The 25,259-nt window shown below is 40.3% G+C and overlaps 2 protein-coding genes across 9 annotated transcripts; both read left to right on the top strand.

Moving 5' to 3' along the window:
• Positions 1–31: 31 nt before the first annotated feature.
• Positions 32–18,981, top strand: LOC120063093 (nicotinamide riboside kinase 1-like). Of its 7 annotated transcripts, none has more exons than XM_039013244.1 (8): positions 32–309; positions 17,136–17,226; positions 17,453–17,579; positions 17,731–17,890; positions 18,027–18,098; positions 18,235–18,341; positions 18,517–18,600; positions 18,775–18,981. In XM_039013244.1, the coding sequence occupies exons 1-8, from the start codon at positions 281–283 to the stop codon at positions 18,783–18,785; spliced, it is 681 nt and encodes a 226-aa protein (XP_038869172.1). In that variant the 5' UTR covers positions 32–280; the 3' UTR covers positions 18,786–18,981. The 7 variants fall into 7 exon arrangements, 5 of the variants coding, with proteins under 5 accessions (XP_038869172.1, XP_038869174.1, XP_038869177.1 ...); XM_039013246.1 differs by having other exon boundaries at positions 17,453–17,501; XM_039013249.1 differs by lacking the exon at positions 18,027–18,098 and having other exon boundaries at positions 17,453–17,501.
• Positions 18,982–19,180: 199 nt separating this feature from the next.
• Positions 19,181–25,158, top strand: LOC120063090 (alpha-1-antitrypsin-like). 2 transcript variants are annotated; one of them, XM_039013240.1, is made up of 5 exons: positions 19,181–19,205; positions 22,908–23,648; positions 23,946–24,213; positions 24,337–24,484; positions 24,731–25,158. In XM_039013240.1, exons 2-5 carry the CDS (start codon positions 22,916–22,918, stop codon positions 24,926–24,928), a joined length of 1,347 nt encoding a protein of 448 aa, XP_038869168.1. In that variant the 5' UTR covers positions 19,181–19,205; positions 22,908–22,915; the 3' UTR covers positions 24,929–25,158. The 2 variants fall into 2 exon arrangements, with proteins under 2 accessions (XP_038869168.1, XP_038869167.1); XM_039013239.1 differs by lacking the exon at positions 19,181–19,205 and adding an exon at positions 22,068–22,189.
• The last annotated feature ends 101 nt before the right edge of the window (positions 25,159–25,259 follow it).

Consider the following 25,259-nt stretch of genomic DNA (forward strand, 5'->3'; position numbering starts at 1 on the left):
CTATGCACCCACTACAGATTTTGTCCCAGGACTTGGCAGCCAGGGGTCGTGCATCGTGGGCCCCTTTAAATGGTGACGTATTAATGCAGGATCGCGAATCCATCGTCCTGCTGTGGAATAGCGGAACAACTATCAGGCAATGGACCTACTTTCATAAAAGTTATCTAACATAGCCCTGTTTTTTATAATTTCTCTAAATTCTGCAAGAGGAGGTTTATGTTACCCACATTTGTCAGCAATTCAACTGGACCATTTCACAACCTCTCAACTAGCTTCAGCCATGAGGACCCTTGTCGTCGGAATTGGAGGGTAAGTGATAGTGTACGTGCTATTATTTGAATCTGATCTGAAATTGTGTGAGACGAAACCTTGTTATTTCATAATCATGACCATTCAATCTGACCATTACATCTGAAATGTAGCTGCATTCTTTTGGGCTTTTCTTTTGGCCATTGGGGTAGTTGACGCGACGCCCCCTTTTTTTGTCCATAATGACAAACAATTTGAAATTGGTTAAAATTGTGACATATTACTAAAAGCTATGTGTGTTTATTACACTTCATGCAGTGTATTTGTTTTCTTACTATTTTGAACCAACGCGGTAATTCTACAATGGTTTGACTGTCCCATGTAAGGTTATGGAACTTAATGAAAACATTAATAAAATCCCCTTCACCTACTCTTGTATTTATGACATCTATTTCAAGAAACAGTAATCCTAGTCCCTAACAGTAGGCCTAGTCCATTCATGATATTTCCAAATAGTTCTGATTGATTACATGTTATCGTCAAAATCAATGTCCACATGGTGTGACACAATGTAGTCCTAAAAACCGGACATGAAACCTCTGCTTCGTTCAGCCATTCCTATGGTAAAAATGAATGTTTTTTGGGGGGGATACACGTTGAAAATGCCGCGTTCAGTTCATGTCGGAAACTCGGAAACTTCTGACTTAATATCCAAGACGGAAGAGTCGGCTCTTAGAGCATCCTATTGGTTGATTCTGATATCTATGCAAATAACTTATGTTCGTTTTAACACGGAGTTTCTGACAAATTGAACGCAGCATAACACAGGTTTGGGGGGATATATAATACTTTTTGAATTATGAAGCCTTTTTGCTTTGTGTTTATTTTGATGACATTAACGCTTCAAAATGCACACAGAGACGTTAGCTCATGAAGGTTCTCTCATAGAACAAAATGTATAAGATGTTCTAAACCTGTGTTAAATGCAGACCTTATTTTCGGGGTTTATCCCCAACAAAAAAAAAAACATTCATTTCCCCATAGGCTTTGGACAACGAGCCATAGTGGAGTTAGTCTCCATTAGTGCCTACAAAAAGAAGCCATTACTTTTGGTCTATTATGTGATTCTTCTTTCAGCTCTATGAAGAACTACACGCAAAATGTATTTTGTCACCACTAACTGGACAGAGGTTAAAAAAATTTACAAATGAAAAGTAAATTCCATACAAGGAAGGGGAAATTACCATTAAAACTTCTTACGGCTGAAATCCCGTTAACGGGATCAATTTGACAACAGCCAGTGAAAGTGCAGGGCGCCAAATTCAAACAGAAATCTCATAATTAAAATTCCTCAAACATACAAGTATTATACACCATTTTAAAGATAAACTGGTTGTTAATCCCAGCACAGTGTCCGATTTCAAAAGGGCTTTACGACGAAAGCATACCATGCGATTGTTAGGTCAGCGATAAGTCACAGAAAAACACAGCCATTTTTCCAGCCAAAGAGAGGAGTCACAAAAAGCAGAAATTGAGATAAAATTAATTACTAACCTTTGATGATCTTCATCAGATGACACTCATAGGACTTCATGTTACACAATATATGTATGTTTTGTTCGATAAAGTTCATGTTTATATCCAAAAATCTCACTTTACATTGGTGCGTTATGTTCAGGTGCGTTATGTTCCTTAATGCAACCGCTGTGTCAGATTTCAAAAAAGCTTTACGGAAAAAGCACACCATGCAATAATCTGAGTACAGCGCTCAGAGACCAAAACAAGCCATACAGATACCTGCCATGTTGTGGAGTCAACAGAAGTCAGAAATAGCATTATAAAAATTCACTTACCTTTGATGATCTTCATCGGAATGCACTCCCAGGAATCCCAGTTCCACAATAAGTGTTTGTTTTGTTCGATAAAGTCCATCATTTATGTCCAAATACCTCCTTTCCCCCCGCGTTTAGTTCACAAATCCAAATTCAAGATGCACAGGCACTTAGTCCAGACGAAAAGTCAAAAAAGTTATATTACAGTTCGTAGAAACATGTCAAAAATATGGCTTCTGCCAGACCCCTGACTCAAACAGCTCTTATTCTCTCCCCCTTCACAGTAGAAGCCTGAAACAAGGTTCTAAAGACTGTTGACATCCAGTGGAAGCCTTAGGAAGTGCAATCAAATTTTACACTGTATATTGGATAGGTAAAGACTTGAAAACCTACAAACCTCAGATTTCCCACTTCCTGGTTGTATTTCTTCTCAGGTTTTTGCCTGCCATATGAGTTCTGTTATACTCACAGACATCATTCAAACAGTTTTAGAAACTTCAGAGTGTTTTCTATCCAAATCTACTAATAATATGCATATTTTAGCTTCTGGGCCTGAGTAGCAGGCAGTTTACTCTGGGCACCTTATTCATCCAAGCTACTCAATACTGCCCCCCAGCCATAAGAATTCAAGAGCGTCTTCCCCTAAAAACCAAAGTGTAAATAGGATAATTTTGGTCATAGTAAGTCTAGTATAAAACGGAGTTTGGATCCTCAGTGCATCACAATGAGTAAATTAAGGTTGGGTTTGGATTACAATTATGTCAACAAATCATTCCCCCTTTTGCGAAGATCCACGTGCAAATTGCCCCTCCGCCCACTTCGCTTCCCTTCATTTAATGGGGCACTGTTGTTGTTTCATCGCCCCCAACCAACGCGTTCAAAGGATCACGGCCTTTGGTTTCAGATGTAAAAGCCCTATACGGATTGACCATGCTTCCAGCAGGATGCACAGCCAACAACTATTGTTTGCATGCCCTGCCGAAGGACCCTATCATCATGCGGAATATGTGGTTGGAGTTCGTTGGTCCCAAGTGATGGTGAGTATACCGGTAGCTAAACCATAGACTGCTGGTTATGTAGCTGAAGTTAGCTAGCAGCAGGCTACCAACTAGCTAGCTGGCTAACGTTAGCCTACCTCAATGCAACTTTGATTTGGCTTGGGAAAACGATGACATTTCAAATAAGTAATGATTGTGATGTCGCCAGATTGATTTTAGCTAGCTAACATTAGCATTGTTAGTTATTTTTGTATTTTAAGGTAAAATTGACGACTACATAATATGGCAAAGTTGATTCCTACAAATGATATGCCTACTTTAGCAATGTCATCGTATTTCCAATGCACTCTAATGTTGTGTAATTTAGAGGAAACAGTCACAAGCGAGGTGCAACCCATGCCTAGACTCTAGGGCACAAATAAATATTGGATGCAGTTATTGTGGTACTCATGTCTGACTACAACAGTGTACTAACTAGCAGCAACAAACTCAAACCAACCCAGGGCCATAGCAAAACATGTCACAGTTGGTTGCATAGTCTAATGTGTCACTGGCCTGAATCCAATCTAATCTGGAGCCAGTCAGTCTACATCTGTAAAGCACAACATTAGCTTCCAAACAAGATTTAAGTTGTTTCTCGAGCTATGTTTATAATTGAGGGATGATGACAATCGTTGACCCTGTTTTTCTGTTAGACAAAGTGCACAGTTGGGTGCCAGACTGATCCCCTGGTCATTAATGGATGCTGGGACCTACCAGAAGGAACAAAGGTGGGTATCGTAACATGTCCAGCAATGTGATTGCAATGGTTTAGCGACCTCAATCATTTCATTCACTGTTCACTTGCTATTTTCACAGCTTGTCAGCAAGATCTTGGAATAAAAGTGTGTCATGCGACACAAGTAGGCTGAATCACATCTGGCTATGATTGGTAGTCCCATAGGGCGGCGAACAATTGGCCCAGTGTCGTCTGGGTTTGGCCGTCATTGTAAATAAGAATTTGTTCTATACTGACTTGCCTAGTTAAAGTTTTTTTTTTTTTTTTTTTAAGTACTCTTGTGAACTTTCCTCGGTTGTCAGTCCATCTCGACTCCTATGAAAAGGACAGGAGGCCTCTGATAGTGACCTGAGTTACTGCTCTGATGATACTGACGGCTTCATCAACAACGACAAATAATGTGAATTATGTGAAAAGTTGTATTCAAGTATACCCATCTTGATAAACAGTAGGCTAATTCCCCAGCCAAGCAGATACAACTAGTAGTCATTTTTGTTGTGAAGTGCATTAGAAAAAAGCTTTGTCCATTCTAAAGAACAAAATTCAATTTGCCACTTGGCTGTCTATTATATCACACCACCTCATAAGATTGCCTGCTGCAGTTGTTGGAGAGATGTCTAGTTTGCGACCGTACATGCAGTATAGAGAACCAGCAAGGGAGCCCTCATCAGCATCATGCAGACATGCCCTCACTGTGAGCACTCCAATGAAGGGAACAGTCAGCTACATGTTGGCAAGTGTCCACACCAGCAACCTTCACCTCTCAGCGACAACCGCTTTCACAGGCTCTTCATTGGTACAAATACAGAAGGTAACCCAGTTCATTACTTTGTTGCATTTGATAGATACTTTATGTAAACTGACATTATTTGTGGCTTATTTACTTAGATGCATATAATGTCCAAGGCATAACCTAGCCTGGTGGAACCAGCCTGATTGCTGTGTTCACCATTCGATTTCATTTCAGTGTGTGTGTGTGTGTGACCGACCAGTATCTTTGAGGGGCCAGGAGCTGATCTACGCTGCTATGCCCATCAATGCTGCTCTGGAAAAGACCTCAACTCCAGCCTCACCTCTTGCCTGCTCACCAGTGGTCGTCGATGGGGAGGTCAGAATTAGGTAGGTTTTATCTGACTTGTTCAGACTTCAACATAGGATAGGTAATATCTGACACACAAACATGTACTAACTGCCATTGGTAATAGAAAAGTAACTGTGTGTGTGTGTGTGTGTGTTCACAGAAACATGTATGGAACCAGTACACGGAGACTTGTAAGGTGATGTGATGAAGTCCAGACGGACAGATGAGCTTGATACTGATGTCTCTGAATGGAGAGAACTGGCACTCGGTATTATAATTTTACAAGACACAGCGTTTACTTGCATTGTCTTTTTTGATTATTGAATTGAATGGTAGGAAGAAACCCTTTTGTATTCTTCACCAGGATCAGGGAACTCCTGTTGTATACAGGACACCACACAGGAAGGTATGACCACTCTGATATGTTTGCCAAGATGGCCCCATTACCACCAGACAAAATGCCGATAGGCACACTATCTGTATCGGCTGGGAATGACAATGAAAGATGATAGGTGCACATTGTTGTATTAGCAGAACACTGCTTCTATGGTATTATGCGAAGGGTTATTTATTCTACATGGACCTGTTACTACATTTGAAAGATATCAAAACACTTAATTTAGAATATCTTCATAAATTCAGCAATTGCATTCTTCTTATATTACTCTGTAGGCTACTGACCTATTCAAAGCTTCATCTGGCATCTCACCATACGTCTGCCTGTAGTTATTGAACTCAACCTACAGGAGTTTTTTGTTGTGATAGACGGTATGGGTGTTTAGCAACAAAACCGAGGCGTGCGCAACTGTGGGGCAAAACAGCCGGCGTTGGTTTAGATTGTTAACAACATGTAAACTATATTTAGTCGCCAATGTTTATTGAAAACATAATACATCGTTAGTTGTTGGTTAGCTAGTGAATTTTTGCCATATTAGCATTGACATGAAATCTGTCAAAACACCTCAAAACAAGACATGTTATCAAGATCAAGATAAAACTCGCTGAAACGAGTCATTTACGATTCCCCACATGGGAGTTTCTTGTTATTGTTGGTAGCTATCTTGCCATCCATAATCACAACAACTCAGACTTCTGCCCCATTGAAGCGAGTACATCGTTTTCGTGATGTTGTCAGCTAACCCATCCATTGAGTGGGGGAAAACGGCTTTTTGCAGGCAAGGTGCTGGATGTGTCTTGGTGATGGCAATATGAAGGGACATCTTTGTATCAGAGAGACATAAATACATTTCCTACGTTCTACCTGAAAATACAGTCGTGGCCAAAAGTTTTGAGAATGACACAAATACTCATTTTCAAAGTTTTCTGCTTCAGTGTCTTTAGATATTTTTGTCAGATGTTACTACGGAATACTGAAGTATAATTACAAGCATTTCACAAGTGTCAAAGGCTTTTATTGACAATTACATGAAGTTGATGCAAAGAGACAATATTTGCAGTGTTGACCCTTCTTTTTCAAGACCTCTGCAATCTGCCCTGGCATGCTGTCAATTAACTTCTGGGCCACATTCTGATTGATGGCAGCACATTCTTGCATAATCAATGCTTGGAGTTTGTCAGAATTTGTGGGGTTTTGTTTGTCCACCCGCCTCTTGAGGATTGACCACAAGTTCTCAATGGGATTAAGGTCTGGGGAGTTTCCTGGCCATGGAACCAAAATATTGATGTTTTGTTCCCCGAGCCACTTAGTTATCACTTTTGCCTTTTGGCAAGGTGCCCTTTTTGTGCAAAGCAATGATGACGGCACGTGTTTCCTTGCAGGGAACCATGATTGACAGAGGAAGAACAATGATTCCAAGCACCACCCTCCTTTTGAAGCTTCCTGTCTGTTATTTGAACTCAATCAGCATGACAGAGTGATCTCCAGCCTTGTCCTCGTCAACACTCACACCTGTATTAACGAGAGAATCACTGACATGATGTCAGCTGGGCCTTTTGTGGCAGGGCTGAAATGCAGTGGAAATGTTTTTTTTGGGATTCAGTTCATTTGCATGGCAAAGAGGGACTTTGCAATTAATTGCAATTCATCTGATCACTCTTCATAACATTCTGGAGTATATGCAAATTGCCATCATACAAACTGAGGCAGCAGACTTTGTGAAAATTAATATTTGTGTCATTCTTAAAACTTTTGGCCACGACTGTAGACAGGTTTTAATGACTGACTGTGAAGCATTAAACAAATTCATTATTTAAACATCAAACCACACCCCCAAGCCAACTCACATTTGGCTTTTGTCATGGCCGTCAGCATTTCTTGAGGAGCAAGCCAAAAGACAAGGCCAAATCAGCGGGTGCAGTTCCCCTTTAATCCACACAAACTACAAAAAAAATATTAACCAAAAAAATATACATTCCCACTCCTTAAGTCATTAGGAAACTCAAATACCCTGCTCAGGCTCTGGGGTCTGAGAGGGTGTGACCGCACGAGACAGGACTCCATGTAGCTCCTCAGATGTAAATCATTTTTATCCCAGAGAGTTCAGCTGCAGAAATAATGTTTATCATTGAGCTTTCTTGACTTCTTTTGTACTTGTGCAGTTCGGTTTATCCCCATTTCGATAAATGACAGTCTACTTTCTTCACATTAACAATTTCTGGGTCCTGCCGGTGATACTCAGGCTGCAGTGTAGGCCTACCGGTCTTCACTACCATCAGACCTTCAGAGATACTCGATCTTTCTACCCTTTTGACAGCCTCTGCATAGGAGACTCAACTCCCCTGATTTTGTTCACCACTACATTTACAACATTTTGCTCCCTGGCCATTCTCTAACACTAAACATGTGAAATCTCTTTCATAGTGATTTTTTTCCCCCACATCTCAGCTTTTCCCGTCTGTAGACACTTCTTACATGTCCAAACATTTGACAACAAGAACATTGTAAAGACCGCTTACAAAATCTCTGACAAGATAGTACACATGTCCCAGCTGCACTCGAGTAGGGAGAGACTTCACATAAAACATACAGAACAGACTTCCTCTTTCTGCCATTAACCATTCTTCAGAAAGGAAACAGCCTGTAAAAATACATAAACATTTATTAAAGAATGAACAATGCAAGTCTTGGCGATATAGGCCCTGCTCCTTCAGGGTACCTCACTGCCCAATCAAAGCGTCAATATATAAAATGACATACAAACAGTGAGCGCGGTAAGCTATAACAATCCCCCAACAGGAAAACAACTTAACAGGTGGAGGCTGGGGTGATGGTGGGAGTAAAAGAAGCAAACGCATTCTAGAAGAAGGATGTGTGACCAGAACCGGTCATCTTAAATAGACTGCCAAATAAGGCAGATGTGATTGCTACTAGCGTCTAATTGGCTGATGCGTCAGCTGAGGTGGGCACTCGGTTCCCTTTCTGAACAGGCTTCACTTTATTTCAGAAAGGAAACGCCACATAGAAATATATGTTTTGCCATTTATTAAAGAATGAATAATGTAAGTCTTGGCAAATATTAATATATTTTTTTATATATTTTTGTATTTTTTATAGGCTCTGCTCCTTCAGGTTAGCTCTCTGCCCAAGAAAGTGTCAATATATAAAATGATCTACAAGCATTTAAAATATACCAATCCCCCAAAACAGCAGAACCATATGCCAATCTACACATAATAACCCTTAATGAAATATTAGCAAATGTATTGAAGATTAAAAAAACAAAAAAACATATGTAAATAACAAGTATGCTATGAGACTTGAAATTGAGCTCCGGTGCATTTTGTTCACATTGATCATCCTTGAGATGTTTCTTCAACTTGATTGGAGTTCACCTGTGGTTAATTCAATTGATTGGACATGATTTGGAAAGGCGCACAACTGTCTATATATAAGGTCCCACATTTGACAGTGCATGTCAGAGCAAAAACCAAGCCATGAGGTTGAAGGAATTGTCAGTAGCGCTCCGAGACAGTACCAAAAAAAATCCTGCAGCATTGAAGGTCCCCAAGAACACAGTGGCCTCCATCATTCTTAAATGGAAGAAGTTTAGAACCATCAAGACTCTTCCTAGAGCCGGCTGTCTGGCCAAACTGAGCAATCGGGGTAGAAGGGCCTTGGTCAGGGAGGTAACCAAGAACCCGATGGTCACTCTGACAGAGCTCCAGAGTTCCTTTGTGGAGATGGGAGAACCTTCCAGAAGGACAACCATCTATGCAGCACTCCACCAATCAGGCCTTTATAGTAGAGTGGCCAGACGGAAGCCATTCCTCAGGAAAAGACACATGACCGCCCGCTTGGAGTTTTCCAAATGGCACCTAAACAAGATTCTCTGGTCTGATGAAACCAAGGTTGAATTCTTTGGCCTGAATGCCAAGCGTCACATCTGGAGGAAACCTGGCACCATCCCTACGCGGAAGCATGGTGGTGGCAGCATCATGCTGTGGGGATGTTTTTCAGTGGCAGGAATGGGAGACTAGTCAGTATTGAGGAAAGGATTAACGGAGCAAAGTACAGAGAGATCTTTGATGAAAATCTGCTCCAGAGCGCTCAGGACCTCAGACTGGGGTGAATGTTCACCTTCCAACAGGACAAAGAACCTAAGCACACAGCCAAGACAATGCAGCAGTGGCTTTGGGACAAGTCTCTGAATGTCCTTGAGTGGCCCAGCCAGAGCCCAGACTTGAACCCAATCTAACATCTCTGGAGAGACCTGAAAATGGCTATGTGGGAGAAATGGGAGAAACTCCCCAAATACAGGTGTGCCAAGCTTGTAGCGTCATACCCAAGAAGACTCAAGGCTGTTATCGCTGCTAAAGGTGCTTCAACAAAGTACTGATCAAAGGGTCTGAAGACCTATGTAAATGTGATATTTCTTTATTTTTAGTAAACATTTCTAAACTGTTTTTGCTTTGTCATTATTAATTGGAGTGGGTCTAGGTTTTTCGGAATGATGGTGTTGATGTGATCCATGGCCAGCCTTTCAAAGCACTTCATGGCTACCGACGTGGCATAAAAGCAGATGCACTTATTTGCTTAGAGCAGAAAAACAGTAAAAGTGTAGCTATACAAGCAGGAACGTCACGACTTTCAGAACATCCGGGGCTCAGCCCTGAAGACATGGTGCTTTCTTTCATGCGCTGTGCTCTCCTGACACCAAATAATAAACCCTTCTTAATATTATTTAAATGAATTGGGGTCAGTAAACCAATGGAATATGGTGTTAGGTAATTGCGTAGCTACTGTTAAAAATACAAATCTACTAGCAATACAAATTACAAGTGCATAACTAGATGGTCATTTTCCATGAAGAAACATTTTTGAAAAGTATTTGTATCATTATTTTGTTGCAATGTTTTCATAAACAATGTACAATATTTGATTGTCAATAAAAACATAAAAAAAGCCTAATGTTGATGTTAGTCACATTACTGCTAACTAATGTGAGCTTGTCATGCTGTGCACTCTGTGCAGTTCCAACATAATCCAAAGGGTGGCAGCGGAAATGAAATGTTCTGGTTACGTGCAATAAAGGATTGGGTAGGCTGCCATCCTTTTGCATGGTTGGAACTGCATAAATTCACATTAGCAGTAGGCTTGAATTATAATTGTAGAGTGGGGGGACACAGAACTTTTGCAGGTAATATGTACAGACTTGGGTACCAAACAATTGAAAATCCAAATGTTATTATTTGTGGTAATAAATCACAGATTCCAAGGTCAATTAGCTACAGGACAATATTTCTACTGATTTAATTAGGAACCTGAGAAAAGTTTGAGTTTTACTGTAGTGACAACACTTCACAATTGTACACATGTGTATACCAGCATACAATACTCTCTCCAACTAAATATTCACAATGTTTGTCAATTATATTACACAGTAATAGTTTGTCATTCCATCCATTCAGATTAGAAATGAAACAAAATGATACTGTAGGTAAAACATCCAAACTCTGTGTGTGTTGCGTTAGAACAATAAAGAAAGCTACTTTCCTGTTGAGGGTAGCAGCAAGCTACAGTTGAAGTTGGAAGTTTACATACACTTAGGTTGGCGTCATTAAAACTTGTTTTTCAACCACTCCACAAATGTCTTGTTAACAAACTATAGTTTTGGCAAGTCGGTTAGGACATCTACTTTGTGCATGACACAAGGGATTTTTCCAACAATTGTTTATAGACAGATTATTTCATTTATAATTCACTGTGTCACAATTCCAGTGGGTCAGAAGTTTACATACAGTAAGTTGACTGTGCCTTTAAACAGCTTGGAAAATTCCAGAAAATGATGTCACGGGTTTAGAAGCTTCTGATAGGCTAATTGACATCGTTTGAGTCAATTGGAGGTGGACCTGTAGAAGTATTTCAAGGACTACCTTAAAACTCAGTGCCTCTTTGCTTGACATCATGGGAACATTTTTAAAAAGCAGCCAAGACCTCAGAAAAAGAATTGTAGACTTCCACAAGTCTGGTTCATCCTTGGGAGCAATTTCCATACGCCCGAAGGTACCACGTTCATCTGTACAAACAATAGTACGCAAGTATAACACCATGGGACCATGCAACCGTCATACTGCTCAGGAAGGAGACGCTTTCTGTCTCCTAGAGATGAAGGTACTTTGGTGCAAAAAGTGCAAATCAATCCCAGAACAACAGCAAAGGACCTTGTGAAGATGCTGGAGGAAACGGTTACACAAGTGTCTATATATCCACAGTAAAACGAGTCCTATATCGACATAACCTGAAAGGCCGTACAGCAAGGAAGAAGCCACTGCTCCAAAACCGCCATAATAAAGCCAGACTACGGTTTGCAACTAAACATGGGGACAAAGATTGTACTTTTTGGAGGAATGTCCTCTGGTCTGATGAAACAAAAATAGAATTGTTTATTTAACCTTTATTTAACCAGGAAGGGCTCATTGAGATTTAAAATCTCTTTTTCAAGAGCGTCCTGGCCAAGATAGGCAGCACCAAATCATTACAAAAAATTACAGACAGACAACATGAAAAACTACAAGTAATCTAGTAAAAACCATTCATGAATTCACAAGAGTATAACAATATCAAAAACAGCAAATTAAAAACATTGACAGGTCAGGGAATCAGCCTCAAAATCCTTCATCAGAGATTTAAAAACCCCAATCGGGACAAGTTCTTCCAGTTTAAAATTATTTTGTAAGGTGTTCCAAGACGATGGCGCAGAGTACATAAAAGACCTTTTACCAAATTCAGTTCGGACATTTGGAACAGTTGGCAGGATAAAGTCCAGTGAACGAAGAGAGTACCCACCACATTACTGAACAATAAAAATGCCCAAATAAAAAGGTAGTAAACCCAAAATGGCTTTGTAAATAAAAGTATACCAGTGACTGAGCCTACGAGTGACTAGAGAAGGCCAGCCAACCCTGGTATACAAAGTGCAGTGGTGCGTAAGGGTTTTGCAGTTTAAAATAAATCTCAAAGTACCATGGTAAAGAGTGTCAATTGATCTCAAACACTGAGCGGAAGCATTCATATATAAAATATCCCCATAGTCTAGTAAAGGCATAAATGTAGCTGATACTAGCCTCCTTCTGGCTTCAAAAGAAAAACAGGCCTTATTCCTAAAATAAAATCCCAATTTCAGCTTCAATTTTTTTGTAAGTTGTTGAATATGCAATTTAAAAGAGAGGCCGTCATCAATTAAAATTCCAAGATATTTATATGAGGTTACAACCTCAATCTCCTTGCCCTGACAAGTAGTAATAGGTGAAAGGTTCAGAGGTCTATTTCTTGCTTTAGAAAACACCATTAGTTTAGTTTTGTCAGTATTGAGGATAAGCTTCAATTGACACAAGGTATGTTGAACAGTATAAAAAGCAGTTTGCAAGTTCTGGAAAGCTTTTGTAAGAGATGAGGCACAACAGTAAATAACAGTATCATCAGCATAAAAATGAAGTTGCGCATTTTGGACATTTTTGTCTAAATCATTAATATAAATAGTGAATAAGAGAGGACCAAGTACAGAGCCCTGGGGCACACCATTCAGGACAGACAATTTAACAGACATAAGCCCATCAAATTGAGTGCACTGAGTTCTATCAGACAGATAGTTAGCAAACCATGCAACTGCATGCTCCGAAAGACCTACACTCAACAATCTCTGCCTTAGTATAGCATGATCAACTGTATCAAAAGCCTTAGAGAGATCAATAAAAAGTGAGACACAGTGCTGTTTTTTGTCAAGGGCTTCAGTGATATCATTTAAAACCTTCATGGCTGCTGTAATTGTGCTATGCTTCTTCCTGAAGCCCGATTGATACATTGATAAAATAGAGTTAGTAAATAAAAACTCTTTTAGCTGTTCACTTACAAGGGTTTCAAGTATTTTCACCAGGGGTGACAGCTTTGAGATTGGCCTATAATTATTTAAAAGAGTTGGATCTCCCCCTTTTAAAAGTGGTAGGACAAATGCTGATTTCCAGATCTTTGGAATTTCATTACATTCCAGGGTTAGATTGAACAGATATGTAAGTGGTTCAGCTATGAAATCAGCTGCCAGATTTAAAAAGCAGGGATCCAAAAGATCAGGACCTGCAGGCTTTCTTTGATCTAAGGATTTCAGGGCTTTATGTACCACCTGCACTGAGAATGGCAGAAAGCTAAAAGTTTGACCAGCTCTCACTGGTTCATCCACACAGGGTTGTACAGAGACAGAGGACACTGGTTCATGTTTGGCCATAATGACCATCGCTATGTCAGAAAGTTAAAGCTTGGTCACAAATGGGTCTTCCAAATGGACAATGACCCCAAGCATACTTCCAAAGTTGTGGCAAAATGGCTTAAGGACAACAAAGTCAAGGTATTGGAGTGGCCATCACAAAGCCCTGACCTCAATCCTATAGAGCGTTTGTGGGCAGAACTGAAAAAGCGTGTGCGAGCAAGGAGGCCTACAAACCTGACTCCGTTACACCAGCTCTGTCAGGAGGAATGGGCCAAAATTCACCACACTTATTTGGGGAAGCTTGTGGAAGGCTACCCGAAATGTTTGACCCAAGTTTAACAATTTAAAGACAATGCTACCAAATACTAATTGAGTGTATGTAAACTTCTGACCCACTGGGAATGTGATGAAAGAAATCAAGCTGAAACAAATCATTCTCTAATATTATTCTGACATTTCACATTCTTAAAATAAAGTGATGATCCTAACTGACCTAAGACAGGGAATTTTTACTAGGATTAAATGTCAGGAATGGTGAAAAACTGAGTGTAAATGTATTTGGCTAAGGTGTATGTAAACTTCAGACTTCAACTGTATATATACACACATACATACACACACACACAAAAAAATAATAACAATATATATATTAAATATCCCTTTGAGCATGGTCAAGTTTTTAATTACACTTTGGCTGGTGTATCAATACACCCAGTAACTACAAAGATACAGGCGTCCTTCCTAACTCAGTTTCCAGAGAGGAAGGAAACTGCTCAGGGATTTCACCATGAGGCCAATGGTGACATTAAAACAGTTAGAGTGTAATGGCTGCTATAGGAGAAAATGGAGGATGCATCAACAACATTGTAGTTACTAACCTAAATGACAGAGTGAAAAGAAGGAAGCCTGGACAGAAAAACAAATATTTCAAAACATGCATCCTGTTTGCAACAAGGCACTAAAGTAAAACTGCAAAGAAATCCAACACGACACGTCACTGAGTACCACTCTGAATATTTCCAAGCATGGTGGTAGCTGCATCATGTTATGGGTATGCTTGTCATCGGCAAGGACTGGAGAGTTTTTCCAGGATAAAAAAGAAACGGAATGGAGCTAAGCACAGGCAAAATCCTAAAAGCAAAACCTGGATCAGTCTGCTTTCCACTAGACACTGGGAAATAAATTCACCTTTCAGCAGGACAATAACTTAAAACACAAGGCCAAATCTACACTGGAGTTCCTCATCAAGAAGACAGTGAATTTTCTTGACTGGCCGAGTTATAGTTTTGACTGCTTGAAAATCAGCAAGACTTAAAAATGGTTGTCTAGCAATGATCAACAAGTAATTTGACAGAGCTAGAATAATTTAAAAAAGAATAATGAGCAAATATTGTACATCCAAGCGTTGGTTGGGGGGCAATGAAACAATGGATCACCATTAAGTGAAGGGAAGCGAAGCAGTGGAGGGGTGATTTGCAAGTGGAGCTTGGAAAAAGGGAGCATGATTTGTTGACATAATTGTAATCCAATCCCAACCTTAATTTAATTGTGATGCACTGAGGTACCAAACTCATTTTAGTTGAGACTGACTATGACCAAAATGATCCTATTTACACTTTAGTCAATTTTGACACTAGAATAAATGTTTGTCTCATATTGATGCCACATAGGCTGTTTTCAAAGGGATTAGTTGTTTTTAGGGGAAGACCTTTTTGTTGCAACTTTCATCATTTTATGTGGTTCTGAGTGCAATATTTACATTTTCATTCTCCCACACCCTATTACCCACCAGCATTAGAGACCCATTGTCATTGGCTCCATTGTGGGTTATACTCCAACAACCCTCCAACAGAACACCTCTTAAGCTGCGTCTCGGCTCCCACAGCTTCGGCTGTTGGTAGGTCGGGGCCTCCCACTGCATGTGCACGGGTGCGCTTCGGTCTCCTCCATCACTAGATGTGCCCGTGCACCTCGCTGCTTGGCCATGTAGACCTCAATGCTGTTGGGTTCTACCTGAGTGATTCTGCCAGTCTTGCCTAAAAGATTAAGCCATGCAAGTCTTAATACACACGGCCGGTACAGTGAAATTGCGAAGGGCTCATTAAATGAGTTATGGTTCCTTTTGATTGCTCCAACGTTACTTGGATGACTGCAGCAATTATAGATCTAATACATGCCAACAAGTGCTGACCACAGATGCATGCATTTATTCAGACCCAAAACCCATGCAGGGTACTCTCGGACACCACAGACGCTTCTAGTGACTCTAGTGTATAACCTCGACTGGTGACACGCTGACATCTAATTTGAATGTCTGCCCTATCAACTTTCGATTGTACTTTCTGTGCATACCATGGTGACCACGTGTAACAGGGAATCAGGGTTCGATTCCAGGGAGGGAGCCTAAGAAACAGCTACCACATCCAAGGAAGGCACCAGAAAATGACCCACTCCCGACTCGGGGAGGTAGTGATAAAAAAGAACAATGTAGGACACTTTCGAGGCCCTTCAATTGGAATGAGTACACTTTAAAACCTTTTAATGAGGATCCATTACTGATGTTTAGAAGTTGGAATTTTACAGCGGTCAGAAACTTCTGAAAGTGTCATTAATTATGTTTAAACCATCACCTTTGACTGCCTGTTGTATATTGTACATCGGTGTGACATAATGTCCTATGGGGTGAGGCCAATAAATAAAAGGGGGGAAAAAAGGTGTTGTCTTGAACATAATGTAAAAATAATTGTAAAGCATGAGGCAGGTAACATTATCATAATACACAAGTAAACTAATTATCTAGGTTTTTGTCAAATTACTGTGAATCTTACTCAAAATGTAATGGGGAGACAATTTGTTTATCCTCATTCTACAAGGAAGTTGTTTTTTAAATTTAAAATTCCAGAATATGATTAGAAGTAACTGATAATGAGTAAAATATTTTTGTCTATTTGAGAATCATTAAACCTTTTATATTAGCATTAATTGTGATGTCACACACCTGAGGACAAATTCAAGGCCCCCCTGCATGAAATGAATGGGTCATTAAATTGGATTTCTTCAAATTATCGAAGGTTTCCAAATTACATGTTGAATTGTTTAGACAGTTTATTGCAATTGTTTTTTAACTTTAATTTTAGAATAAATACTTTTTTCACTTTTGATTTGGCCATATGGCAACACCCATAGATAGAGAATCAGTCATTGAAGGCAATGGTACAAATGTACAGAAGATAGCCTTTTGACAACAATTTAACTAAACAATTACCCTGGCTTTTTATGCATTGATTTGTTCCAAGGAAACCCTATTAGCATAACGATGGCCAAATCAGGTGGACATTTCAGCAATGCACATTGCACACCAAAGTGCAGTATGTCTGACACAGATTAAACCCAGTCCTAGTATACAAATCCAACTGAATGCCAATGGCTTAATCTGTGTCGGAGAAACCTGCCATTGGTGTGTCAGGCTGGAATCTCAAATCTTCACCTGATTTTAAGATTCCAGTCATTGTGAATCTTGCCTTGTCATGTCTCCAGGATGACCAATGGGGGGAAGTCGACCATGTCCAGTAGTCTGCACCTGCGGATCCCCAACAGCTGCATCATAGCACAGGATGCTTTCTTCAAGGTCCTCTCCCTCCTCTTCCTGTCTCCTCAATTCAACTTCTTCATGGTCCTCTCCCTCCCCCTCCTGTCTCCTCAATTCAACTTCTTCATGGTCGTCTCCCTCCCCCTCCTGTCTCCTCAATTCAACTTCTTCATGGTCTTCTCTTCATGGTCTTCTCAGTTTAAGGAGGATAGGGAAGAAGAGGCTCAGTGTCAGTGGTCATGTCTTTTTCTTTCTCTCCCTTTAGGATGACTCTGTGATAGCTGTGGACAGCAATGGGTTCAAGCAGTATGATGGTAGGGGAAGAGTTTCTTTCTATCTTATCAGCAAGAAGATACATTTCAGAAGATCAAAAAAGTTTAACCTCATTGAGTGTAAGTTTACCGAGTTATTACTTATTTGTAAATGTAAACAATAATGTGACCTATTACCAAAGTTTACATTTACAAATACATAATGAGTCAGTAAAACCTATTGTTCATTTGGAACTCAACACTTTAACTTGACTGTCTGATACATTTGTAGTGCTTGATGCGCTCCACATGGACAGAATGATGAGCAAGATTGAATCATGGCGGAAGGACCCCGGTTCATTCCTAGCATCTCAAAGTCTGAGAACACAATGCTCTGTAGGAGAGGAAGTGTTTGTGCTCATCGTCGAGGGCTTCTTGATCTTCAACTACGGGTAACTAAGAGAAAATGGATCTTTCCTCCTATGTGTCTCGCTCTCCTTCTCCCTCTCTCGGTATGCCCTTTGTCTGTTGTCTGCATGATGAGAATAATTATTTGTCTGGCTTTTTGTTTCATGTTTTGATTGGCAGGCCCTTGAACGAATTAATGGACATGAGATACTTCCTTGAAATTCCTTATGACGTCTGCAAAGACAGGAGAGGGTGGGGCTAATAGTTTTTTAACTCTGATATAATTGCAATGCTTGGTTATAATTATGGTATGTTCAGATAGGCCACTGTATAACCTGTGGCTGATGAAAAGAACAAGCCTTTGGCCCACCTTTCCTGTGATTGACAGCTCGAGAGTGTATACACCCCCTGACCTGCCAGGGTACTTTGACGGATATGTGTGGCCAAGGTACCTGAAAAACCGGCAAGAGATGGAAGACATGGTATCGGATATTGGTGAGTTTTTCATTTAGTAGATATAAAGATCTTTCTTTGCCAGGTATGTTTCTGATAGTCGTTGTAGTTGTTCCTCCTCACTCCATTGCTGTTAACATGCTATTGCCTTAGTTCGTTCTTTCTGATGCTACCATAAGGTTTGTTTCTTTGTCACTCACTCATGCTTTGTTTCCAGTCTTTTTGGATGGATTGAAGTCAAAGGAGGACTTGCTGGATTATGTGTATGGGGATGTAACCATGGAAATACAGAGTCTCATGGGTAAGTTTGCTCCTACAAAAAATTAAGTTACTTACCTACTCAAAATGAATGAAGAGTCTGATTTGTGATTAGACACCAGAATGATTGGGCCAATGGGAACTGAACGGAAGGGAAGGGCACTCAGTATTCTAATGTTCCAGAATCTTACTTTATTTTGTTGTCTTGTTTTCCCAGGGAAAGACTAAGCAGTTTGATTTCTCAAACGGTTGCTGGAATCTGGAAGAGTAAAAGAGACAATGTGTTCAGAAACAGATGTGTTGAAACTTAGACTAATGTTTACAGTCATAGGAGAAAGACAGGAGACACACACACACACACTCACACACACACAGTGCAGAACAAACTTTCATGTTAAATCCATGTTACTTTTACTCCAGTGAGGTAAATCTTGTTTACATAGTTTTTTAACTTAGAAAGTATTTTTGCAATCTACAGTACATTTGTTTTGTTCAATCTATAATGGTTATGTACATAGTTAAGGAGTGCAAAGTCTATAAACAGTGCAGACTCTTGACTAAAGTTAATATGGGCGGCAGGTAGCCTAGTGGTTAGAGCGTTGGACTAGTAACCGAGAGGTTGCAAGATCGAATTCCCGAGCGGACAAGGTAAAAAAACATTTCGTTCTGCCCCTGAACAAGGCAGTTAACCCACTGTTCCTAGGCCTTTATTGAAAATTAGAATTTGTTCTTAAATGACTTGCCTAGTCAAATAAAGGTAAAAAAATATATATACTGTATATTTCTCTGTTATACTGCAGTGTTAAAAAAATATAATGGACACTGAAATATGTTCCTGAGTAGTGCCATGGCAGGAAATGCATTGATTAGAAGGTTACTGAAGTGTGGTTTGGCTCTTAGCATGCCAATTAAGTAGTAGCTCACTATTGCATTGTTAAACAGTATAATGTACCAGACATGGGTATAAATAATAATAATAATATGCCATTTGGCAAACGCTTTAACACAAGCAACTTACAGTCATGCATAGATGTTTTTTGTATGGGTGGTCCCAGGAATCAAACCCATTATCTTGGCGTTGCAAGGGCCATGCTCTACCAATTGAGCCACAGAGGACCACCGTATATACATACAGTTGAAGTCGGAAGTTTACATACACCTTAGGCAAATACATTTAAACTCAGTTTTTCACAATTCCTGACATTTAATCCTAGTAAAAATTCCCTCTCTTAGGTCAGTTAGGATCACCACTTTGCTTTAAGAATGTGAAATGTCAGAATAATAGTAGCGAGTGTGATTTATTTCAGCTTTTCTATCTTTCATCACATTCCCAGTGGGTCAGATGTTTACATACACTCAATTAGTATTTGGTAGCATTGCCTTTAAATTGTTTAACTTGGGTCAAATGTTTCGGGTAGCCTTCCACAAGTTTCCCCAAATAAGTGTGGTGAATTTTGGCCCATTCCTCCTGACAGAGCTGGTGTAACTGAGTCAGGTTTGTAGGCCTCCTTACTCGCACACGCTTTTTCAGTTCTACCCTCAAATTTTCTATAGGATTGAGGTCAGGGCTTTGTGATGGCCACTCCAAAACCTTGACTTTGTTGTCCTTAAGCCATTTTGCCACAACTTTGGAAGTATGCTTGGGGTCATTGTCCATTTGGAAGACCCATTTGCGACCAAACTTTAACTTCCTGACTAATGTCTTGAGTTGTTGCTTCAATATATCCACATCATTTTCCTGCCTCATGATGCCATCTCTTTTGTGAAGTGCAGCAGTCCCTCCTGCAGCAAAGCACCCCCACAACATGATGCTGCCACCCCCGTGCTTCACGGTTAAATTGGTGTTCTTTGACTTGCAAGCCTCCCCCTTTTTCCTCCAAACATAACGATGGTCATTATGGCCAAACAGTTATATTTTTGTTTCATCAGACCAGAGGACATTTCTCCAAAAAGTACGATCTTTGTCCCATGTGCAGTTTCAAACTGTAGTCTGGCTTTCTTATGGCGGTTTTGGAGCAGTGGCTTCTTCCTTGCTGAGCGGCCTTTCAGATTATGTCGATATAGAACTCGTTTTACTGTGGATATAGATACTTTTATACCCGTTTCCTCCAGCATCTTCACAAGGTCCTTTGCTGTTGTTCTGGGATTGATTTGCACTTTTCGCACCAAAGTACCTTCATCTCTAGGAGATAGAACATGTCTCCTTCCTGAGCGGTATGATGGCTGCATGGTCCCATGGTGTTTATACTTGCGTACTATTGTTTGTACAGATGAACGTGGTACCTTCAGGCGTTTGGAAATTGCTCCTAAGGATGAACCAGACTTGTGGAGGTCTACAATTTGTTTTCTGAGGTCTTGGCTGATTTATTTTGATTTTCCCATGATGTCAAGCAAAGAGGCACTGAGTTTTAAGGTAGGCCTTGAAATACATCCACAGGTACACTTCCAATTGACTGAAATGACGTCAATTAGCCTATCAGAAGCTTCTAAAACCATGACATCATTTTCTGGAATTTTCCAAGCTGTTTAAAGGCACACAACTTAGTGTTTGTCAACTTAGTGTATGTAAATTTCTGACCCACTGGAATTGTGATACAGTGAATTATAAGTGAAATAATCTGTCTGTAAACAATTGTTGGAAAGATTACTTGTGTCATGCACAAAGTAGATGTCTTAACCGACTTGCCAAAACTATAGTTTGTTAACAAGAAATGTGTTGAGTGGTTGAAAAACGATATTTAATGAATCCAACCTGAGTGTATGTAAACTTCCGGCTTCAATTTGACATACAGTCATTAAGGCAAAGGGTGGCTACTTTGAAGAATCTAAAGTATAAACTATATTTTGATTTGTTTAACACTTTTTTGGTTACTACATTATTCCATATGTGTTATTTCATAGTTTTGATGTCTTCACTATTATTCTACAATGTAGAAAATAGTCAAAATAAAGAAAACCATGGAATGAGTAGGTGTGTCCAAACTTTTGACAGGTACTGTGTATATACAAGACCGTTCAAAAGTTTGGGGTCACTTAGAAATGTCCTTGTTTTTGAAAGAAAAGCAAATTCTTTGTCCATTTAAAATACCATCAAATTGATCAGAAATACAGTGTAGACATTGTTAATGTTGTAAATTACTATTTTAGCTGGAATTTGTTTTTCTTTCAAAAACAAGGACATTTCTAAGTGACCCCAAACTTTTGAACGGTGGTACATATAGTGTATATAACCATGCACAACAGAAAATCCACAACAGACATGAATTGCACAGTCCTATAAAATAACTAAATGAAAAAGAACAACACAGAGCCTACAACAGAGCAATATTGCACAATAGCTATCATTTGCTGTGTTATCATCCAACTAATTATTGATGATCTCCAATGTCCTTTGTTTACAATATAAATGTTTTAAAAGTTTTTGTGTCCTGTGCCAATTCTAAATGAACAATGTTGTGGTCAGCACTCCTTCTATGCAGGCAATCATTACACTGTTCAAATATGGGGGCATGCCAGTACCAAACAAACATGTCAAAGTTCAACCACTGACAATCCCAAATGAAGGACACCACCCGATCCTCAGTATATAGACAGATTTTTGTACAAAGAGCCCATAGCTGCTGTCTATAGGGGTGAGTACTGTACTGCTATCTATCTCTACACTGAAAGACTTTTACTGGTCACTGGCTCTATAGCACTGTAATGGTTATCTCCAAACATGGTTCACTGGATTTGTCTGGTGTGAGGCCCACTAATTGATAAACTAAAGGTATTATTTACCTTGACTAGGATTAAAAATGTCTGATTTCCAAAATGAATAAAAACGAGACAAATATTTTCCAGGAAACATTAAATGATAAGAGTTTGAAAAGCTAGTCTCTGTTGGACCAGTGCTGGAGACCACAGAATAAAAACATAACAGAATTTGAATACTGATGTGGGAAGATAAAAACACAGTTTAGTTCAATGGCAGGTTTGAGATGTACAGTGTTCTTTGATTCATTGAAGACTTTGTCTCCACTGGAACGTTCTAGACCCTGCCATGTTTACTAGTCCACCTCGGGTACAGAGTGATGTAATAGTGTGACTGTTAATAATGTGTGGTGTCTATGTTAAGCTTATGCTCCAAGAAATATTTTGATGTGATCTGTTTGGAAGTATAATTATTCTCTGGTAATTTAACTATCATGTATTTCTAAACAGTAATTTACCACCCACTGGTTATTACACCTTTCTTAAACTTTTTTAGTGCCTCTGTCATATCGCTGAATCTACCTTTAAATGTGGTGACTATTGTGTAATCGAAATAAAATTGATTGTGTAATGCTACGTTTTTGAACTTTGTGATAGTTACCAAGATGAGGACAGCCTTGTGTTTGTGGATCGTCATGGCAGTGCTCTGCCCAGGAGAGGTCAAAGGTCATAAAGGTCACGGAGGTGACCGCCACCAGGGTCAAGGGCTTGACCAGGACCATGATCACGGGCACGATAACGACCATGACCACGGGCACAGTCGAGACCATGAACACAGGCGAGACCACAACCACGGGCATCATCATCCTGAGCCCGGTGACAATGGCACCAAACCAGTGATACAAGGTAACGGGGGGTTTGCCTTCAGCCTGTACAAGCAGCTGGTGGTTCAGCCTGACAACCAGGGCAAAAATGTGTTCTTCTCCCCACTGAGTGTGTCCCTGGCCCTGGCTGCTCTGTCCGTGGGGGCCAGGGGTCAGACCCACCAGCAGCTCTTCACTGGTCTGGGCTTCAACAGCAGCCTACTGACACAAGAACAGGTGGACCAGGCCTTCCAGACCATACTCACACAGCTCAACCAGAAGAACGGAGTGGACCTGTCCATAGGAAGTGCACTTTTCCTGCACAACACCTTCAAACCACACCCTGAGTTCCTCAAGGACATGAAGCGCTTCTACCTCTCCGAGGGTTTCACTGTCGACTTCACCAACACGGCCGAGGCCATCGACACGATCAATAAATACGTGGGGGAAAAGACTCGAGGCAAGATAGACAAGTTAGTCAAAGATCTGGACCCAACCACTGTCATGTATCTCCTCAGCTACATATACTTCAAAGGTAAGAGGATTTTGCAAACTTTAAGATAAAAAAACAATAAGCAAAAAATTTAATAGAGTTCACATATTTGATTGATGCAGACCTTGTGGACATATGTAATTCCTTCTAACTCTGTCAATATGTATTTTTGTCTCTGGGTGTTGGTATTAATGATGCCACTGTACTTTTTGGCTGTATTTCCTGCTGAATCTTGCCAGGTCTCCCTCAGATTAGATTTTTTTTGCTTCAGATTTATCACTTTTAGTCTGGTAACCTTTAATCATCATCATAATATTTTACGATTTTCTAATTCTCAAGGAAAATGGGAGATTCCATTTGACTCTAAAGACACAAAGGAGGACACATTCCATGTGGATGACAACACCACTGTTACGGTCCAGATGATGAGCGTGAAGAAGAGGTTCTCTGTCTACTACGACCAGGAGATCTCCACCAGTATCCTGCAGCTCCACTACAACGAGTCAGTGTCAATGATGCTGGCGCTACCAGAGAAGGGACTCGCTAGTCTGGAGGAGGCCATATGTCAGAACCACATCACCAAGTGGCACAGGTGGATGAAGGCCAGGTATGACCTGTCTCAATCAGGACGCATCACTCTCATAGAACTAATGAACATTGGGTGGGTGAAACAACCACATATCACAAGCATTGCAAGTAAAATCTTCTTCCTGTCCAATTTTTTCTTTAGGGAATACCAGGTGCATGTTCCCAAGATGTCTATCACCACAACATACTCCCTCAAGGACGTCCTGAGTGGAATGGGAATGCCGGACATATTCAGTAATGGAGCTGACTTCAGCGGAATATCAGAGGATCTGAAGGTGGCTGTTTCAGAGGTATGGAACATTTTCACTCTCAATGTTTTAACGCCTGTCAATCAATTCTTCCATGAAATATGATACATTTTGGCCTCAATATTGTCATTATTTTCAATTAATTCGCTTTTTCAGGGAGCCTCTGAAAGCTCTCTGTGGCTCCCCAGGGGTCCCAAGAGAATCACTGCCCTAGAACATATTGTATGTGAACCATGTGACCTAGGCCTATCTACTGTACATCGGACTGCATTGTGTGGTTGTTTTCAGGTGGCGCACCAGGCCTCCTTGGATGTGGATGAGGCCGGAGCGACTGCAGCAGCTGCTACAGGTGTGGTCATCACGCCCCTCTCCTTCCGACGCACCCCTGTGTTGAAGTTCGACCGTCCGTTCATGGTCATTGTCATGGACCAGGAGACCAGGAGTATTCTCTTCATGGGCAAGATCATCAACCCAGCCAACAAATAAAACCAGTGCTATGTAAAACCAGTGTTGTAGAAAACATGTGCTCTATAAAAGCTGTGTTCTATAATCGCAAATTGAAGCGTAAGCGCATGCTTTGCCTGTGCTGCTGTTACAAAACCCATCCAAACTTCTCTGGCTCAATCTAGCCTGGGAAGCTAAAACTAACAAGCGTGTAAATCCTCTGTATTCACTTTGGTGGATATTTTTACAACTACTAAATGCATATCACCATTTGCTGCCTGTCTTATCTTTTTATCTTTACTGTAATGGGGAAATTTAAAGATGACCAAAGTTCATATTTAGTTAAGTGATCAACACAATGTTTAGCATATTT

This window comes from Salvelinus namaycush, chromosome 18 (assembly GCF_016432855.1).
Source record: "Salvelinus namaycush isolate Seneca chromosome 18, SaNama_1.0, whole genome shotgun sequence".
Taxonomy (NCBI): Eukaryota; Metazoa; Chordata; class Actinopteri; order Salmoniformes; family Salmonidae; genus Salvelinus; species Salvelinus namaycush.

What these genes read in the sequence shown, in the direction of transcription:
- LOC120063093 (XM_039013244.1), top strand. Translation starts at nt 281, where the DNA reads ATGAGGACCCTTGTCGTCGGAATTGGAGG. An exon ending in AAAGTTTAACCTCATTGAGT is followed by an intron (nt 17,580 to 17,730) that starts GTAAGTTTACCG and finishes ATACATTTGTAG; the next exon opens with TGCTTGATGCGCTCCACATG. An exon ending in AGACATGGTATCGGATATTG is followed by an intron (nt 18,342 to 18,516) that starts GTGAGTTTTTCA and finishes CTTTGTTTCCAG; the next exon opens with TCTTTTTGGATGGATTGAAG.
- LOC120063090 (XM_039013240.1), top strand. Translation starts at nt 22,916, where the DNA reads ATGAGGACAGCCTTGTGTTTGTGGATCGTCATGGCAGTGCTCTGCCCA. An exon ending in CAGCTACATATACTTCAAAG is followed by an intron (nt 23,649 to 23,945) that starts GTAAGAGGATTT and finishes CTAATTCTCAAG; the next exon opens with GAAAATGGGAGATTCCATTT. An exon ending in CACAGGTGGATGAAGGCCAG is followed by an intron (nt 24,214 to 24,336) that starts GTATGACCTGTC and finishes TTTTTTCTTTAG; the next exon opens with GGAATACCAGGTGCATGTTC.